This window comes from Meles meles, chromosome 20 (genome assembly GCF_922984935.1).
Source record: "Meles meles chromosome 20, mMelMel3.1 paternal haplotype, whole genome shotgun sequence".
NCBI lineage: Eukaryota > Metazoa > Chordata > Mammalia > Carnivora > Mustelidae > Meles > Meles meles.
In genome coordinates, this window is record NC_060085.1 from 11,290,574 (window position 1) to 11,312,241 (window position 21,668).

Genomic DNA, 21,668 nt, shown 5'->3' on the forward strand with positions numbered 1-21,668 from the left:
TTATGTGAAAAATCCAAAAGACTCCACCCCCAAATTACTAGAATTCATACAGCAATTTAGTAATATGGCAGGATACAAAATCAATGCACAAAAATCAGTTGCTTTCTCATGCACTAACAATGTAACTAAGAAAGAGAAATTAGAGAATTGATTCCATTTACAATAGCACCTAAAATCATAGGATACGTTGGAATAAACCTAACCAAAGACATAAAGAGTCTATACCCTAGGAACTACAGAACACTCATGAAAGAAATTTAAAAAGACACAAAAAGATGGAAGAAGATTCCATGCTCATGGATTGGAAGAATAAACACTGTTAAATGTCTATGGTGCCCAGAGCCATCTATACTTTCAACATCCTCCTGATCAAAATACCAATGACATTTTTCAAAGCACTAGAACAAACGTTCTAAGATATGTTCTCAGTTCTTTTACTTCCATCTGGTTTATGCTCAGAGGATTAATCTAATGTTTCTTCTAGATGTCCGTGGCTATTTTACATTTTTTTCTACAAGTTCATTTTAGTCATTTTATTTTTCTACATCTTCAGTCACTTTATGTCAGTAAGTGGTTGACATTAAGATAGAAATTTATGTTATTTAACTAAGCACCAATTGTTCAAACACATTTATTTCCAAAGCCTTGCTTTCTTCATTGGTTTTGATTCAACTTTTAAAATATAACAGCTTTTTATTTTATAGGATTTGTGTTTTTTGTATTCACCTGTCTTGACAACAATTTAGGCTCAAGTCAATTTCACAATGTTTTGATATACAGAAGTTTGTAACACGTTAACAAGTTTTAATCATGAACAGAGGCTTCCAATGTTGTTTTTTTTTTTTTTTTTACATCAGTACCTTCACTCCTCTTCCTGATAATGTGGACCTTAACACTCTTCTGTCTAAGTGTCAGGCTCCTGGCAGGGTGCTCAGGCAGGAAAGCCCAGGCACTCCCCTGCATCTTTGTGCTTGTGGACATTCCCACAGACATTTCCTTGACCAGAGTCTCTGCTGTGGCTGCAACAGCCCTTGGGTTCTTGTTGTGATTGCAATACACACCTCAGTGCTGCCCATCAGAGAACTCTAACAAAACCAGGCTTATTAGTTGTTACTGGGGGGTAGAGTAAGAAAAGTCTAGGGGGTTGGTATAGAGATTCAGAGCACATGAGAGAAAGCCCATAACTGAGGGTCCTGCCTTTATTGGGGCCCATGAGAGGAGTGGCTATGGGTTTGCAGGTTCAGTCTCTATTGACAAGCTTAAAACATAAGAGTGAAATTCTAGCATGGAAGGAAAACATTGTCACTCACATGTCATATTGAGGTTACCGGGATCTTTCTGAAGACGTACTTGGGTCTGGTGTAGCCTCAGTGTTTCTCTGACCTTAATTATGGTGCTGAGTTCCTTTCCTATGTCACTGCCTCAAAGGCCTCAGAGTCAGACCACACTCACATTTATGCTGCAAGGAATTCACTATACCAGCTAATGGGGCAGAATGTCTCCAAATTGATTTATTTTTTTCTAATTAATGTGGGTTATTTAAATGTAAATTGCCCTCATCCAAGGGAAGCTATGAACGAATTGGAAAGACTAAACTTAATATCCTCAAATAATTTTATTGACTACATCCAAATGAGATTCTTCCTGCCGCTGTAAAATAGCCTCACCCTAGTTGCTTAAAAAAAACCTGTAAGTGCTTTTACAGTTCTGGAGGCAGAACCTTGGAAGGAGTCTCATTGGGCTAATAGCAAGATATCTGCAGGTTTGATCTCCTTCCAGATGCTCAAGGGATAATCTGTGTTCTTTTCGATGCCAGTCTCCTTCCTGGCTTCCTGCATTCCTGGGCTCCTGGCACTTCCTCCACCTTCAGACCCAACAGGGCAGCATTTTCAAAGTCTCTCCAACACCAACTCTTTTGTCTCCTTCATCAACATTTGGAAGTCCATTGTGATTACCTTAGTCCCATATGGACAATCATACCTAACCTTTTTTTTTTCTTTTGTCTTTTTATTTATTTTTATTTGTCTTAAACATTTTTAATTTAACTGTAATTAACATAAGTGTTTTATTCATTTCAGTGGTATAATATAATGATTCAATAATTCTATAAATTTCTCAGCATTCATTAAGTATACTCATTTTTATGAATATTTTATTTATGTGTTTGACAGAGATCAAGAGGGCACAGGCAAGGGGAAGGGCAGAGGGAGAGGGAGAAGTAGGATCCACACTGATTAGGGTCCATGACCCCGACCCTGATGTAGGACTCTTTCCCAGGACCTGGGATCATGATCTGAGCTGAAGGCAGACTCAAGGGAGTGAGCCAGCCACATGCCCCAATATACTCTTATTTTTTAAGGTTTTATTTAAGTTCAAGTTAGTTCTGCTTTACTTTGTCCCTGCAATTTTTAAAATTAACTGTTTTCCCCACACCCACACACACAAAAAATTCAAGTTAGTTAACATACAGTGAAATATTAGGTTCAAATGTACAATTTAGAGATTCAACACTTCCTTTCATTACCCTGTGGTCATCAGAGCAGATGGGCTTCTCAACTCCAATGACCTCTCTCACCCACCTCTTATTTTATTTTATTTTTAAATAGGCTCCATGCCTAGTTCAGAACCAAACATATGGCTTGAACTCGCTACCCTGAGATCAAGACCTGAGCTGACATCAAGGGTCTTAGGCTTGACTGATTGAGCCACCCAGGTGCCTCTTAACCATTTTTAACTACACAGCTCAATGTGATAAAATACATTCACATTGTTGTGATTTGGCACCACCTTCCATCTCCAGAAGACTTTGCATCTGGTTAACCTCAAGCTCTATACCCAAATATATATACATATATTTTTTTTCCTTTTAATTACCAAAATGTTTTATATATTAAGATGACACAATAAATCTTAATTTATCTTAAAACACTGTACTCTTAATTTTTTTGGCAAGTGTCATGGAAGGCAAAACTATACTCCTCATGGTTTCATGCCAAAAGAATGCAGTTCCTCACCTCTTGAAGGATAGAAGAGCAATTGTCTGGAGATACCAGTGCTGTGCCCACACAGTGAGTCAATATTTTCAAGACCCAAGGAGCCTAATAAAGGAATCCCCTTTAGTCTTAGATTTGGCAAAATCTTGTACTCTGGGTTGGGATAAGATGCTAGGAGGTTAGTTCTGTGGGAGGCAAGTGAGTTCAGGGAAGAGTAATAAATATATTCTCCTGACTGGTAAGCTGGTGTCTTGGGAACAGGAAACTAGGAAAGAAATTCCTATCCGTGAGGACCAATGTCCTATGTGAGATGATGTGCCCAGGGGTTGGAGAAACAGGAGGGAAATTTGTCTAAGGAGCAGGTAGAAAGCTGTAAATATCTCTTCTGCTGTTGTCCCTCAGCAGGTGCAACCTTGGGCTGAGATGGACATGGATGTTTCTTCTGGAATCCTAAGTCTGAGTAGAAGACTCCTGCTGCATTGTTTGAAAAGAGAGCCTAATATCCATCATCAGCCATTGAGAGAGGAATTTGGACTTCCACACAGACACTCCCATGTAGGTGAGTCTGGAAACCCAGCAGGTACTGCAAGAAAGGGCCAGCATAGGGTTAATAATAATAAAAATAATAATACGGTAAGAATATTTACCTGAAGCCACCTGAGGCAATCTACCCTAGCCCAGCACTGGGATATCACTGTTGTTGTAGGCTTGCTCAACTAAATAATTAATATTCTTTTATGATTTTAAAAAGAAACATGAACATTGAAATCAACCATGTAGGAGGGATTGTTGAGGATTAACTAGTGCTGATGGAAGAATGGTGATGGGTAGCAGAGAGTGGTCTCATCAATGTAGAAACCAGTCCAAGAATCTTTGCCATTAAGGAGAATAGAAATGTAGGATATTAGCTACAAATGGGATATGCACTCAAGGGACAGCATTCTTTTTATTCTTCTTGAGCCAAGGATAATTTGAGTGTGTCCAGATATTGATGAAAGATCCAGACCAATGGATCATGAGGCATATATTTCACAGTGTCCTTTTTCATTCTGGACACACCAATCATTTTTTTTTTAATTTCTTTTTAGCATACGAGAATTCATTGCTTATGCACCACACCCAGTGCTCCATGCAATACATGCTCTCCATAATACCCACCACAAGGTTCACCCAACCTCCCACACGCCTCCCCTCCAAAACCCTCAGATTGTTTCTCAGAGTCCACACTATCTCATGGTTCATCTCCCCCTCCAATTTCCCCCAACTCTCTTCTCCTCTCCAGCTCCCCATATCCTGCATGTTTTTCCTTATGCTCCACAAATAAGCGAAACCATATGATAATTGAATCTCTCTGCTTGACTTATTTCACTCAGCATAATCTCTTCCAGTCCCATCCATGTTGATACAAAAGTTGGGTATTATTATGTTTTTAATTTAATAGGTGAAAGGGGATATACTAAAAAAGCTTGACATTGCAATTACTTCCTTACTGGTGAGAATGAGTACATTTGTGGGTTTCTTAGGTGTTTGTTTTCTCTATCGCCAATTGTCTGTGATGGTTCTGCGCTTTTCTTTGGTGGGTTTGGAGTGTTTATATTCTTGGTTTTGATTGCATTTTTTCAAACATGAGAATTGTAGTTTTCCTACCAACTTTGCCATTTGACCTTTAGTTCTCTTATGTATGTGTAGATGTATTAGACGGTAGTAGGAAAGTTAATATACTTTGTGTGCTCAAACCTATCATTCAGTCATATTTTCCTCTCCCTTCTAGCTTAAGTGTAGAAAGTTCTTCTGCATCATTTGAAGTACTAAATCACCTTTTATACATATTTCCAACCTGTGTTCACATTTTTGTTATTTCCTATTCTACCTTTCAGCCTTTTGTGATTAGATCTATTTCTTAAAGTCATATCATTTGCTGCCCTCAGTTGGAAGGTATTCTTTATCATTTCACTAATGTTCACCAATTCTTCCTAAACAACTATGAATTAATACATCTTTATATAAGATGAAATTATAATGTTAGATAATGCCTCCTCCCATTTTTAAAAATATTTTATTTTATTTTTCAGTGTTCCAAGATTCATTGTTTATGCATCACACCCAGTGCTCCATGCAATACCTTCCCTCTTTAATACCCACCAGCAGGCTCACCTACTCTCCCAACCCCCTCCCCTCTAAAACCCTCAGTTTGTTTCTCAGAGTCCACAGTCTCTCATGCTTTGTCTCCCCCTCCAACTTCTCCCAATTCACTTTTCTTTTCCTTCTCATAATGTCCTCCATGTTATTTCTTATGCTCCACAAGTAAGTGAAACCATATGATAATTGACTTTCTCTGCTTGACTTATTTCACTCAGCATAATCTCCTCCAGTCCCATCCATGTTGATACAAATGTTAGACATTTATCCTTTCTGATGGCTGTGTAATATTCCATTGTATATATGGACCATATCCTCCCCACTTTTTTTAAAGATTTTATTTATTTATTTGACAGAGAGAGATCACAAGTAGATAGAGAGGCAGGCAGAGAGAGAGAGAGAGAGAAGCAGGCTCCCCACTGAGCAGAGAGCCTGACACGGGACTCGATCCCAGGACCCCGAGATCATGACCTGAGCCGAAGGCAGTGGCTTAACCCACTGAGCCACCCAGGTGTCCCCACCTCCCCACTTTTTAAAAGACTTTTTGTTATACTCTTTTTTTCTAAATTTTTAAGTTTTTTCAAAATAATCTCTACCCTTACATGAGACTAAAACTCATAAACTCAAAATAAAAAGCCACATGCCCAACCCTTGAGGCAGCCAAGCCCCCTGTTTCCAAGTCTTTAGCACTTTAATTGTTGAATTAGTGATCCATGTTGATGTCATTATACTAACACTATTTGATGCCTCCTTATAAAGTTAATTTTATTTTTTTAAAGATTTTTAATTTGACAGAGACACAGCGAGAGAGAGAGCATGAGCAATGGGAGAGGGAGAAGCAGGCTTCCCCATGAGCAGGGAGCCCAATGTGGGGCTCAATCCCAGGACCTTGGGATCATGACCTGAGCCAAAGGCAGACGCTTAACAGATTGAGCCACCCAGGTGCCCCTATAAAGTTAATTTTAGATTGCCTTTGTGTTTCAAACTCTTGATGGAGAAAGCTCCATGCTTAACCTATTCTCATTCCTACTTTTCTCCTTTGTTCCATAAGCTCTTAGTGTCTTTTAAAACTTACATTTTAGGAGGAGTCAAGATGGCGGAGAAGTAGCAGCCTGAGACTACATCAGGTAGCAGGAGATCAGCTCGATAGCTTATCTAAACATTGCAAACACCTACAAATCCAGCGGGAGAGCAAAGAGAAGAAGAACAGCAACTCTAGAAACAGAAAATCAACCAATTTCTGAAAGAACCTGTTTTTATTCCCTTTCTCCCCCCCACAATTAGGGGTCTCTTCTGATTTGGTTACAGCACATTTTTCTGGGGTCTTTGCCACCCTTTTAGTAGTTTATTTGCTCCTTCATATCCTCTTATCTGGACAAAATGACAAGGCGGAAAAAATCACCACAAACAAAAGAACAAGAGACAGTACCGAAGGCTAGGGACATAATCAACACAGACATTGGTAATATGTCAGATCAAGAGTTCAGAATGACTGTTCTGAACATTCTAGCCGGGCTCGAAAAAGGCAAGGAAGATATTAGAGAAACCCTCTCTGGAGATATTAAAGCCCTTTCTGGAGAAATTAAAGAACTAAAATCTAACCAAGTTGAAATAAAAAAAGCTATTAATGAGGTGCAATCAAAATGGAGGCTCTCACTGCTAGGATAAATGAGGCAGAAGAAAGAATTAGTGAAATAGAAGACCAAATGACAGAGAATAAAGAAGCTGAACAAAAGAGGGACAAACAGCTACTGGACCATGAGGGGAGAATTCGAGAGATAAGTGACACCATAAGATGAAACAACATTAGAATAATTGGGATTCCAGAAGAAGAAGAAACAGAGAGGGGAGCAGAAGGTCTATTGGAGAGAATCATTGGAGAGAATTTCCCTAATATGGCAAAGGGAACAAGCATCAAAATCCAGGAGGTGCAGAGAACCCCCCTCAAAGTCAACAAGAAGAGGTCCACACCCCGTCACCTAATAGTAAAATTTACAAGTGACAAAGAGAAAATCCTGAAAGCAGCCCGAGAAAAGAAGTCTGTAAAATACAATGGTAAAAATATTAGATTGGCAGCAGACTTATCCACAGAGACCTGGCAGGCCAGGAAGAGCTGGCATGATATATTCAGAGCACTAAACAAGAAAAACATGAAGCCAAGAATACTCTATCCAACTAGGCTATCATTGAAAATAGAAGGAGAGATGATAAGCTTCCAGGACAAACAAAAACTGAAAGAATTTGCAAACACCAAACCAGCTCTCCAGGAAATATTGAAAGGGGTCCTCTAAGCAAAGAGAGAGCCTAAAAGTAGTAGATCAGAAAGGTACAGAGACAATATACAGTAACAGTCACCTTACAGGCTAATAATGGCACTAAATTCATATCTCTCAATAGTTACCCTGAATGTTAATGGGCTAAATGCCCCAATCAAAAGACACAGGGTATCAGAATGGATAAAAAAACAAAACCCATCAGTATGTTGCCTACAAGAAACTCATTTTAGACGCGAAGACACCTCCAGATTTAAAGTGAGGGGGTGGAAAACAATTTACCATGCTAATGGGCATCAGAAGAAAGCTGGGGTGGCAATCCTTATATCAGATCAATTAGATTTTAAGCCAAAGACTATAATAAGAGATGAGGAAGGACACTATATCCTACTCAAAGGGTCTGTCCAACAAGAAGATCTAACAATTTTAAATATCTATGCCCCTAACGTGGGAGCAGCCAACTATATCAACCAATTAATAACAAAATCAAAGAAACACATCAATAATAATACAATAATAGTAGGGGACTTGAACACTCCCCTCACTGAAATGGACAGATCATCCAAGCAAAAGATCAACAAGGAAATAAAGGCCTTAAATGACACACTGGACCAGATGGACATCACAGATATATTCAGAACATTTCCTCCCAAAGCAACAGAATACACGTTCTTCTCTAGTGCACATGGAACCTTCTCCAGAATAGATCACATCCTGGGTCACAAATCAGGTCTCAACCGGTATCAAAAGATTAGGATCATTCCCTGCATATTTTCAGACCACAATGCTCTGAAGCTAGAACTCAATCACAAGAGGAAAGCTGGAAAGAACCCAAATACATGGAGACTAAACAGCATCCTTCTAAAGAATGAATGGGCTAACCAGGAAATTAAAGAAGAATTGAAAAAATTCATGGAAACAAATGATAATGAAAACACAACAGTTCAAAATCTGTGGGACACAGCAAAGGCAGTGCTGAGAGGAAAATATATAGCGGTACAAGCCTTTCTCAAGAAACAAGAAAGGTCTCAAGTACACAACCTAACCCTACACGTAAAGGAGCTGGAGAAAGAACAAGAAAGAAACCCTAAACCCAGCAGGAGAAGAGAAATCATAAAGATCAGAGCAGAAATCAATGAAATAGAAACCAAAAAAACAATAGAAAAAGTCAATGAAACTAGGAGGTGGTTCTTTGAAAGAATCAATAAGATTGATAAACCCCTGGCCAGACTCATCAAAAAGAAAAGAGAAAGTACCCAAATCAATAAAATCATGAATGAAAGAGGAGAGATCACAACTAACACCAAAGAAATACAGACAATTATAAGAACATACTATGAGCAACTCTACGCCAACAAATTGGACAATCTGGAAGAAATGGATGCATTTCTAGAGACATATAAACTACCACAACTGAACCAGGAAGAAATAGAAAACCTGAACAGGCCCATAACCAGTAAGGAGATTGAAACAGTCATCAAAAATCTCCAAACAAACAAAAGCCCAGGGCCAGACGGCTTCCCAGGGGAATTCTACCAAACATTTCAAGAAGAACTCATTCCTATTCTCCTGAAACTGTTCCAAAAAATAAAAATGGAAGGAAAATTTCCAAACTCATTTTATGAGGCCAGCATCACCTTGATCCCAAAACCAGACAAGGATCCCACCAAAAAAGAGAACTACAGACCAATATCCTTGATGAACACAGACGCAAAAATTCTCGCCAAAATACTAGCTAATAGGATTCCACAGTACATCAAAAGGATTATTCACCACGATCAAGTGGGATTTATTCAGGGCTGCAGGGTTGGTTCAACATCCGCAAATCAATTGATGTGATAGAACACATTAATAAAAGAAAGAACAAGAACCATATGATACTCTCAATAGATTCTGAAAGAGCATTTGACAAAGTACAGCATCCCGTCCTGATCAAAACTCTTCAAAGTGTAGGGATAGAGGGCACATACCTCAATATTATCAAAGCCATCTATGAAAAACCCACCGCAAATATCATTCTCAATGGAGAAAAGCTGAAAGCTTTTCCGCTAAGGTCAGGAACACGGCAGGGATGTCCATTATCACCACTGCTATTCAACATAGTACTAGAAGTCCTAGCCTCAGCAATCAGACAACAAAAAGAAATTAAAGGCATCCAAATTGGTAAAGAAGAAGTCAAACTATCACTCTTCGCAGATGATATGATACTATATGTGGAAAACCCAAAAGACTCCACTCCAAAACTGCTAGAACTTGTCCAGGAATTCAGTAAAGTGTCAGGATATAAAATCAATGCACAGAAATCAGTTGCATTTCTGTACACCAACAACAAGACAGAAGAAAGAAATTAAGGAGTCAATCCCATTTACAATTGCACCCAAAACTATAAGATACCTAGGAATAAACGTAACCAAAGAGGCTAAGAATCTATATGCAGAAAACTATAAAGTACTCATGAAAGAAATTGAGGAAGACACAAAGAAATGGAAAAATATTCCATGCTCCTGGATTGGAAGAATAAATATTGTGAAAATGTCTATGCTACCTAAAGCAATCTACACATTTAATGCAATCCCTATCAAAATACCATCCATTTTTTTCAAAGAAATGGAACAAATAATCCTAAAATTTATATGGAACCAGAAAAGACCTCGAATAGCCAAAGGAATATTGAAAAAGAAAGCCAAAGTGGGTGGCATCACAATTCCGGACTTCAAGCTCTATTACAAAGCTGTCATCATCAAGACAGCATGGTACTGGCACAAAAACAGACACATAAATCAATGGAACAGAATAGAGAGCCCAGAAATCGACCCTCAGCTCTATGGTCAACTAATCTTCGACAAAGCAGGAAAGAATGTCCAATGGAAAAAAGACAGCCTCTTCAATAAATGGTGCTGGGAAAATTGGACAGCCACATGCAGAAAAATGAAATTGGACCACTTCCTTACACCACACATGAAAATAGACTCCAAATGGATGAAGGACCTCAGTGTGAGAAAGGAATCCATCAAAATCCTTGAGGAGAATGCAGGCAGCAACCTCTTCGACCTCAGCCATAGCAACATCTTCCTAGGAACAACGGCAAAGGCAAGGGAAGCAAGGGCAAAAATGAACTATTGGGATTTCATCAAGATCAAAAGCTTTTGCACAGCAAAGGAAACAGTTAACAAAACCAAAAGACAACTGACAGAATGGGAGAAGGTATTTGCAAACGACATATCAGACAAAGGGCTAGTATCCAAAATCTATAAGGAACTTTGCAAACTCAACACCCAAAGAGCAAACAATCCAATCAAGAAATGGGCAGAGGACATGAACAGACATTTCTGCAAAGAAGACATCCAGATGGCCAACAGACACATGAAAAAGTGCTCCACGTCACTCGGCATCAGGGAAATACAAATCAAAACCACAATGAGATATCACCTCACACCAGTCAGGATGGCTAAAATTAACAAGTCAGGAAATGACAGATGCTGGAGAGGATGTGGAGAAAGGGGAACCCTCCTCCACTGTTGGTGGGAATGCAAGCTGGTGCAACCACTCTGGAAAACAGCATGGAGGTTCCTCAAAATGTTGAAAATAGAACTACCCTATGACCCAGCAATTGCACTACTGGGTATTTACCCTAAAGATACAAACATAGTGATCCAAAGGGGCACGTGTACCCGAATGTTTATAGCAGCAATGTCTACAATAGCCAAACTATGGAAAGAACCTAGCTGTCCATCAACAGATGAATGGATAAAGAAGATGTGGTATATATACACAATGGAATACTATGCAGCCATCAAAAGAAATGAAATCTTGCCATTTGCGACGACGTGGATGGAATTAGAGCCTATCATGTTTAGTGAAATAAGTCAATCGGAGAAAGACAACTATCATATGATCTCCCTGATATGAGGACATGTAGAAGCAACATGGGGGGTTAGGGGCATAGGAGAAGAATAAATGAAACAAGATGGGATTGGGAGGGAGACAAACCATAAATGACTCTTAATCTCACAAAACAAACTGGGGGTTGCTGGGGTAGGTGGGATTGGGAGTGGGGGAGGGGGATATGGACATTGGGGAGGGTATGTGCTATCATGAGTGGTGTGAAGTGTGTAAACCTGGCGATTCACAGACCTGTACCCCTGGGGATAAAAATACATTATATGTTTATTAAAAAAAAAAATTTGGAAGGGGAGGCGAACCATAAGAGACTATGGACTCTGAAAACAACCTGAGGGTTTTGAAGGATCAGGGGTGGGAGGTTGGGGGAACAGGTGGTGGGTAATAAGGAGGGCACGTTTTGCATGGAGCACTGGGTGTTGTGCAAAAACAATGAATACTGTTACGCTGAAAAAATAAATAAAATGGAAAAAAAAGAAATCTGCCAATAAACTATTCCTATTTAAAAAAAGAAGTTGAACCTTGCATTTCTGAGTTCAATATTCACTTCTATATTTAGCATTATAAACACATAAATGAATAATTAATAAATGTCTTGTTCAATTGAGCAAACAGCCACAGCAAACTCTCAGCTCTGGGCTGGGCTGGATTGGCCCTCAGATGATCTCAGGTAAATGCTCTTGACTTTCATTCTCTTGACCTTCTCCTGCCCTGTCCCTCCTGGGCAGCAGAACTCATCTTGATAGAGTCTCTGAGAGAAAGGTCTCTATATGGAAATCAAAATACCTGTCTGGTTGATAGACATGAATGATAGAGTTGTATGAAGCTCTGTGCCCAGACAAGAGAGCAAGGATGGGTCAGACTCCAGTGCCCCATCCAGACTTAGGACTGCACAGAAAAAGACCAGGTCTTGTCCATTCCAAGGTTGTCCACCCTGTGGGACTGCAGCAGAGGACGTATTTACAGCTGCTTTGGTCTGCTCATTAGGCACATTTTCCTCTTGTTCCTCCCACATTTAGGCACATGATTTCCCTATGGGATACTGGTGTGGACAAAAAAAGAAATGTTTCCTGTTGATTTCCTGTTCCTAAGAGATTGGGTAATAAGCAAGGTGAAGTCAAATTTTTCTTACTCTTCTTTTTAAAGATTTTATTTATTTATTTGATAGAGACAGTGAGAGAGGGAACACAAGTAGGGAGAGTAGAAGGAGAAGCAGGATTCCTGCTGAACAGGGAACTCGATGCTATGAATTTTGCTTTTCAGAGATCTAAACTCCCAGCACCTTATCCCAATACTGAGTGAAATTTTTCTCCTGTTTGAGACTAAGGAATTGGTTTTGACTAGGTCCCTCGGGTTCTTCAATGAATTGACTAGTGGTGGAGATGCAATCCCTGCTATCTCTAGAAATTTACTTTCCTCTTTTTCAACAAAGATTAAGTTTCTTCCTTTATATAAGACCTTGGACCCTACACTCTTTGGGTTCATGGACATTTTGCCAAAACAATTAGGAATTTCACAATTCTATCTCAAGTTCAGAGTTATGGCTTAAAATGTCACTATAAAATGTTTGTTAATTGTAAGAGATATATTTAGACCTTTAGACCTCACCTTATAAGAATTGCCTGATTTAATTTTTATAGAAGTCCATTCTGTGAGGAAGCACTAGTGTGAACTCCATTCCCCACGGAGACAGGAGGCTTGTAGAATTTAGTGATCTTCTCAAAGCTTTCATTGCAGAAAGGGATGGATGTTGACTGCATTCTGTCAGGGTTCTCCCAGTTCTCAAACTCTGTGCCATTGGTCCCAACCAGAGGTGGTTCAAAGTCTGAGGGATGCTGCTAAACAACTCCACTGAGTAGAACATCTCCCAACACAAATAATGACCTTGGCCTCAAGGGCCAATTGAGAATGTTGGAAAAACATGCTCTAGACCAGCACTTCTCCAACTTCAAAGTACATAGGAATCACCTAGTATTCTAGCTTAAATACAGATTCTGCTTTATCAGGTGCTGGTGAACCTAAGAGTTTGACTTTTCTAACAAGCTTCTGGGTGATGTTGATGCTGCAGTTGTGGTCTGTGGACCACTCTTTGATAGTCAATGGTGAAGGTTCTTGTAGGTTTTCTTCACTAAAGATAATTTTTTTGCATAAAATTTTCAATGACTAGTATGTCTAGTCATTCTGTGGGTTATGAGAAATACTGTGTTTGTTTCTTATAAGGATCTTTGAGTAGCATCCAAAAAAATACTTTGGAAAATACTTTCTAATATACAGAATAAGAGCTTTTTGAGGCTGTCCATAATCTAATACCTACAAACTTTGAGTGTTATTTTTTATAGGAAGAGGGAGATTGAGGTAGCAAATGGAATAAGACTGCTAGTCAGCTGACCTTAAACTAAGATTGGCCAAGATTTATGCAGGTGGAACTAGGGTAATCACCAGGATTCTCTGAATATGGGAAAGGAAGGCAGAATAGTTGGATCAGAGAGAGGTGTGAAGATGATACATCACTGGCTTTAAAGATAGAGAAAGGACAATGAGCCAAAGAATGGTTGTTGTCACTAGAACCTGCAATAGGAAAGAAATGATTCTCTCCTGGAGCATCTAGTAGGAGCAAGGCCCTCAGACATGTTGGTTTTAGCCCACTGACACTTATTTCAGGCCTCTGCCCTCCAAAACAGTAAAAGCATGAATTTGTTTCTCTAAGCATCTAGTGTTACAACTGGTTACAATAGAAATAGGAATGTAATACAGACATTTATCCAATACAATTGTTTTTGAGGCAAATGAATGTTAGTTTCTCAATTAATTCATTTCTCTTCTTTTGAGTAAGGACATTTTATGTTGAAATTAAACCTTAAATGGAAGAAAAAAATTAACAGTCAATTCGATGTTCTTTATTTTTATTTTTTATTATTATGTTTTATTATGTTACATTAGTCATCATACAATAGGTCATTAGTTAAAAAAAAAGAAAAAAAATCCAACCAAACAAACAAAAACAAAAACAAAACAACAACAACAACAACAAAAACCACCAGTATGAGGCTTCTGCTCCATTGTTTAAACGGAATAGAAAAAGTGAATCCCCATTGCTAAAATATACACGTGATGTACTTACTTTGTTTATTTGTTAATGCTTTTTAAGTTTTTTTTATTAAATTCAATTAGCCAACATATCGTATATCATTAGCCTCAGAGGTAATGCTTAATAATTCATCAGGAGCATATAACACAGTGTTCATCACATCGCATGCTCTCCTTAAAGCACATCCTTCAGTTACCACCTCCTCCATCCACCTCCATTCCAGAACCCTCGGTATGATTCTTGGAGCCAAGAGTCTCATGTTTTGTCTCCCTCTCTGATTTCTTCCCATTCCATTTTCTCTCCCTTCCCCTATGATCCTCTGCATTATTTCTTATGCTCCACATATGAGCGAAACCATATGATAATTGTCTTCCTCTGCTTGACTTATTTCACTTAGTATAAAGCCCTCTAGTTCCATCAATGTTTATATAAATGGTAGGTATTCATCCTCTCTAATGGCTGAGTAATATTCCATTGTATATACAAACCATGTCTTTATCAATTCATCTATTGAAGGACAGCTTTGCTCCTTCCACAGTTTGGCTATTGTCAATATTGTTGCTATGAACATTGGGGTACCAGTGGCCCTTCTTTTCACTACATCTATATCTTTGGAGTAAATGCCTAGTAGTGCAATTGCTGGGTCATAGGGGAGCTCTATTTTTAACGTCTTAGGGAAACTTCATACTGTTTTACAGTTGGCTGTACCAACTTGCATTCTCACTAACAGTGTAAGAGGTTTCCCTTTCTCCACATCCTTGCCAACATCTGTTGTTTCTTGTCTTGTTAATTAGCCATTCTTACTGGTGTAAGGTGGTGTCTCATTCTGGTTTTGACTTGTATTCCCTTGATGGCTAATGATGTTGAACATTTTTTTGTGTGTCTGTTATCCATTTGTATGACCTCTTTGGAGAAGTGTCTTATGTCTTCTGCCATTTTTTTTTTATTTTTTAAATATTAAAAAATATTAATGCATCAAAATCCAGATAAACATAGCAAATACTTTGGCAAAACACAAAATGCATGTTTTCTAGGCAGGTAATTTTTTTTTCATTTCACATGGGAATTTTAATTTATTAACAGCTTGTCTTAATTCTTTATTTATTGTATTTCCATAAGCAGAACAGATGGACATTTGACAACACAGCATCTGATTTTTAATTTATGCACAAATGCTTTCTAGTAAGTTTAAAATGAATAAAAAAATTTGTTTACCATTTTATTTTGTAAGAACAGATCAATAATTCAAGAAAAATATTGACTTTTTTACCAAGTTAAAACAGAATTTTAAGTTTGCATGCACATAGTTTGATATTAAAGCTCACTTATTTACTTAAATTTATCTTAATTTTATTTGTGCTGCCAATTTTTTTACTGGGTTATCTGACGATCTGAAAAGACCAATAACCAGTAATGGAATTGAAGGAGTAATCAAAAACTTCCCAAAAAACAAAAGTCCAGGGCCAGATTGCTTCCCAGGGGAATTCTACCAAACATTTAAAGAAGAAATAATACCTATGTGTCAAAAAACTAGAAACAGAAGAATAACTTCCAAACTCCTTCTATGAGGCCAGCATTACTCTAATCCCAAAACTGGCAAAGATCTCATCATAAAGGAGAAATACAGACCAATATCCCTGATGAACATGGTTGCCAAAATTCCGAACAAGATCCTGCTAATAAGATCCAATAGTACATTAAAGGGATTATTCACCATGACCAAGTGGGATTTATTCCTGGGATGGAAGGGAGGTTCAACATTTGCAAATCAACCAACATGATAGAGCACATTAATAAGAGAAAAGACAAGAACCATACGATCCTCTCAATTGATGCAAAACAGCATTTGACAAAATACAACGTCCATTCCTGATTAAAACTCGTCAGAGTATATGGATAGAGGAATGTTATTCAGTATCATAAAAGCCATCTATAAAAAGCCCACAGAAAATACCATTCCTGATGGGGAAAAGCTGAAAGCTTTTCCCTTAAGGTCAGGAACACAACAGAGATGGCCACTCTCACCACTTTTGTTCAACATAGTGCTAGAAGTCCTAGCATCAGCAATCATACAACAAAAAGAAGTAGAAGGCATTCAAATTGGCAAAGAAGAAGTCAAACTCTCTCTCTTCACAGATGACATGATACTTCATATGGAAAACCCAAAAGAATCCAACCTCGAATTGCTAAAACTCATACAGCAATTCAGCAATATGGAAGGATACAAGACCAATGCACAAAAATCAGTACAGTGTATAAAAATGTAGGTAGAGTGAAATAAAGTAAACATGGTGAAAAGAATCGGTATAGTGTATAGAAAAATTTCTATACACCAACAATGTAACTATAGAAAGAGAAATTAGAGAATAGATTCCATTTACAATAGCAACAAAAACTATCTAAAAAAGATATCTAGGAATAAGCCTAAACAAAGGGGAAAAGGATCTCTACTCTCGAAACTATAGAACACTTATGAAAGAAATTGAGGAAGAAACAAAAAGATGGAAAAACATTCCTTGCTCGTGGTTTGGAAGAATAAACATTGTTAAAATGTTTATCCTACCCAGAGCGATTTACACTTTCAATGCCATCCCTATTAAAATACCTTTGGCATTTTTCAAAAAGTGGGAATGAATAATCCTAAAATTTGTGTAGAATCAGAAAAGACGCTGAATTGCCAGGGGAATGATGAAAAAGAAAACACAAAGCTGGGGACATCATGTTGCCTGACTTGAAGCTATATTACAAAGCTGTGATCACCAAGACAGTATGGTATTGGCACAAAAACAGACACATAGATCAATGGAACAGAAGAGAGACTCCAAAAATGGACCTTCAACTCTATGGTCAAGTAATCTTTGACAAATCAGGAAAAAATACCCAATGGGAAAAAGACAGTCTCTTCAATGTGTGATGCTGGAAAACTGGACAGCTACATATAGAAGAATGAAGCTGGACCATCCCCTTACACCATACAGCAAGATAAACTCAAAATGAAAGAAAAACCTCCATGTGAGACAGGAATCCATCAAAATCCTAGAGGAGAACACAAGCAGTAACCTCTTTGACATTGTCTACAGCAACTTCTTTAAGACACATCTCCAAAGGCAAGGGAAACAAAAGCAGAAATGAACTTTTGGGACTTCATCAAGATAAAAAGCTTCTGTGCAGCAAAGGAAACAGTCAACAAAACAAAGAGGCAACCCACGGAATGGCAGAAGATATTTGCAAATGACTTTACAGATAAAGGCTGATATCCAAAATCTGGAAAGAACTTCTCAAGCTCAACCCTCAAAAAACAAATAACCCAGTAAAAAGTGGAGTGAACACTTTTTAAGGTGTGGGACACAATTGCCAGAGAAGCAATCAAGCTATCCCCCACCATGAAATACCTCTTCAGAAAGTCCTGGGTAACCTCAACATGACACATGAGTGACCCTGCTTTCTCCTTCAGCAGATGAATTCTATTCATATAAAATTTTCTAATAGACCCTGAACCCACAATCTTCTTTTTTTTTTTAAAGATTTATTTATTTGACAGATAGAGATTACAAGTAGGCAGAGAGGCAGGCAGAGAGAGAGAGGAGGAGGAAGCGGGCTCCCTGCTAAGCAGAGAGCCCGATGTGGGGCTCGATCCCAGGACCCTAGGATCATGACCTGAGCTGAAGGCAGAGGCTTTAATCCGCTGAGCCACCCAGGCGCCCCAACCCACAATCTTCTAACCATTCTGGCCATGGACCCTGATGAGGGCTGATATCTCAGAACTACTTTCTCTCTCTCTATGTCAATGCCTCTTTCCCCATCTGAGACTTTCCCAAATGAACTTTGCTATCCCATATGCCCGTCAGAACCTGTGAGTAATAAAACTGCTTTTATTAAAGTTCTCTGATGGGTGTTGCTGAGGTGTGTCTTTTACTCAAAATAAGAACCCAAGGGTTGGTGCAGCCACAGCACAGGATCTAGTCAGGGAAGTGTCTGTTGGAATCTCCACAAGTACAGGGATGCAGGGGAGTGCCTGGGATTTCCTGCCTGAGCATCCCTGTCCATAGCCTGAGACATAAAGGGAACAATGTCCATGTCCACAATGTCAGGAAGAGAAATGAAGGTAGTGATGTAACAAGATTGACAGACTCTAGGTGAAAACTGGGGTTTTGTATTCTCCTCTACAATAAAGTTGTGTGAAGGGCTTAGTGGCTAAGTATAGTTACTTCCATATGAAGAATACAGATCATGGATATCCTTTTGGGAAATCTAAGTAAAATGTACATGGAATGTCGAAAGTCATTTGAGATGAAATTCGTTTATAAAGAATCCAAACTTCCCCATGAAAGATACAGGCATTTTTGATCCAGGGTTGGGGAAAACATTAGAAATGTATTTAATTGAAAAGGAGGAAACTGTGTATCAGACTGAGTAGAAGCTTAATAAAGTGAATTAATTAAATGCATGGAGAAGTTGAATTCAAACAAATGGAAATTCCAGGAAATAAATGGAGCAGATTCTACTTCCAAATCCAAATCAAGACTAGCAGTTCTTTGCTCTGAAGCTGTGAGCCCTGCAAACATGGAGACTTCTTCATCCATGGGGGTGTTGGCTTTTACATCACTGGAACCCCAATGATTCTTTTCAGAGCCAACTTTATGTCTTTGTTCCTCAGGCTGTAGATGAAGGGGTTCAGCATGGGTGTGACCACTGTGTACATCACTGAGGCTACTGCACTTGAATGGGAGCTCTGGGGAGCAGCAGAGCTAAGGTACACTCCTAAACCAGTAGAATAAAATAAGGAGACAATTGAGATATGAGATGCACAAGTGGAAAATGCTTTATATTTGCCCTGAGCTGACGATATTCCACATATGGTGGAAACTATCTTAGAGTAAGAGTAAACGATCCCAGCCAGGGGAGCACCAGCCAACAGCACAGTATTAAAGTATATCACCAGGTCATTAAGAAAGGTGTCAGAACAGGCACGGCCAACAATCTGGTTGAGTTCGCAGAAAAAATGGGGGATTTCCAAGACAGTACAAAAAGTCAGCCGCAAAACCATTAAACTCTGTAACAAAGAATTGAGAACACTGGTGACCCAGGACACCAGAACCAGCAGTCCACAGAGCTGGGGATTCATGATGACCATGTAGTGCAGGGGTTGACAAATGGCCACGAAGCGGTCATAGGCCATCACAGTCAGGAGAAATACATCCAACTGTGCATAGAGTAGGAAAAAATACATCTGGCTGAGACAGCCTGCATAGTTAATGACATTGTCCTGAGTCTGGATATTCCACAGCATCTTGGGGATGGTGGTGGAGGTGAAACAGATGTCTACAAAGGACAGGTTGGCCAGGAAGAAGTACATGGGGTTGTGGAGGTGGGAGTCAGAGGTGACAGCCAAGATGAGAAGTAGGTTTCCAAACACAGTGATCAGGTACATGGAGAGGAAAAGCCCAAATATGAGGGGCTGCAGTTCTGGTCCCTCTGAAAATCCCAGAAGAAGAAAGTCTGAAATTTGTGTACCATTGCCTGGTTCCATATGGTGGAGATGACTATGAGGAAGGAAAAAAAATGGTTAATTTTCAAGCAGAAGAGCTTCATTTATTACGCTTTACTTTTTAAGTTTTTAAAGTTTTATTCAAATTCCAATTAACTAGCATACAGAGTAGTATGAGTTTCAGATGGACAGTATAGCGATTCCATACTTCCATACAACATCCAGTGCTCATCCTGACAAGTGCCCTCCTTTATCCCCATCACCTATTTCAACCCCTCCTTCACCTGCCACCTTATGGTAAGCAGCAGTTTGTTCTCCAGGTTAAGAATATGGTGACAAACATGACACAATAAAAAAAGAAAGAAAGAAAGAAAGAAAGAAAGAAAGAAAGAAAGAAAGAAAGAAAGAAAGAAAGAGGGGCGCCTGGGTGGCTCAGCGGGTTAAAGCCTCTGCCTTCAGCTCAGGTCATGATCCCATGGTCCTGGGATCGACCCCCGCATCGGGCTCTCTGCTTGACTGGGAGCCTGCTTCCTCCTCTCTCTCTGCCTGCCTCTCTGCCTACTTGTAATCTCTATCTGTCAAATAAATAAATCTTTGAAAAAAAAAAAGAAAGAAAGAAAGAAAGAAAAAGAAAAAGTCTGGATCTTGGTTTGCCTCTCTTTCCCTTTTGTTTTCCCTATGATCATTTGTTTTGTTTCTTATTTTCTACATATGACTGAAATCATAAGGTAATCATCTTTTTCTGAGTGACTTATTTCACTTAACATAATACACTCTAGTTCTATCCACCTCATTGCAAACGGCAATATTTCATTTTTTATACCTGTGTATTATTCCACTGTATACATATACTATTTCTTTTTTATCCAATCTTCAGTCAATGAACACTTGGGTGGTTTCCACCATTTGGCTATTGTAAATAATCCTGTAAATGTTATCTCTTTGAATTTGTATTTTTGTATCTTTGTGTAAATACCCCAGCAGTACAATTACAGGATCATATAGTAGTTCTATTTTTAACTTTATGAGGAAACTCCATACTGGTTTCCAGAGTGACTACACTAGTTTTTGTTCCTACCAACAGGGCAAGAAGGTTCCCTTCTCCACCTCATGCCAACAATGGTTGTTTCTTATGTTGTTGATGTTAGCCATTCTGACAGGTTGAGATGATACCCACATTTTAGGTTTGATTTGTAGCAAATGGGTGTTGTTAAAAGAGTGACATGCTAAAATTTATATTTTGTAATCAAGAAAGAAATATGCATATTTGTAAAGGTCCAATCCCACTTAAGGGAAGTTACCTGGCATCCCTGAGTAAATATTCTGGTCCATTCAGTCTTTTCTCTAAGAGGTCCTGTATTACAGTTTTAATGGGAAATGCTCTCCTTCATTTGAGAAATTTATGTTGAGTATTGACATCTTCTAGACAAAGAGCATAAGGTACTGAGATATAAAGCTCAATACAGCTTTCAGGTAAATACCTTGGAGTGCAATTGCTAGGCCATAGGGTAGGTCTATTTTTAACTTTTTGGGGACTTCTGTACTGTTTTCCAAGGTGGCTGGATCAGTTTGCATTCCCAACAATAATACAAAAGGATTGCCCTTTCTCCACATCCTTGACAACACCTGTTGTTTCCTGTGTTTGTTAATTTTAGCCATCCTGGTTGGTATGAGGTGGTATCTCTCTGTCCTTTTGATTTGTGTTTTCCTGTTTATGTGTGATGTGAGCATCTTCAATGTGTCTGTTAGGCATCTGTATGTCTTCTTTAGAGAAGTAACTATTCATG

General features: G+C 38.8%; 1 protein-coding gene across 1 annotated transcript; it reads right to left on the minus strand.

Annotated features, from left to right (window-relative positions):
* Positions 1–18,990: 18,990 nt before the first annotated feature.
* On the minus strand, positions 18,991–19,932 carry LOC123932717 (olfactory receptor 7A5-like). Its single transcript, XM_045991278.1, has one exon. It carries the CDS (start codon positions 19,921–19,923, stop codon positions 18,991–18,993), a length of 933 nt encoding a protein of 310 aa, XP_045847234.1. The 5' UTR covers positions 19,924–19,932.
* Positions 19,933–21,668: the final 1,736 nt, after the last annotated feature.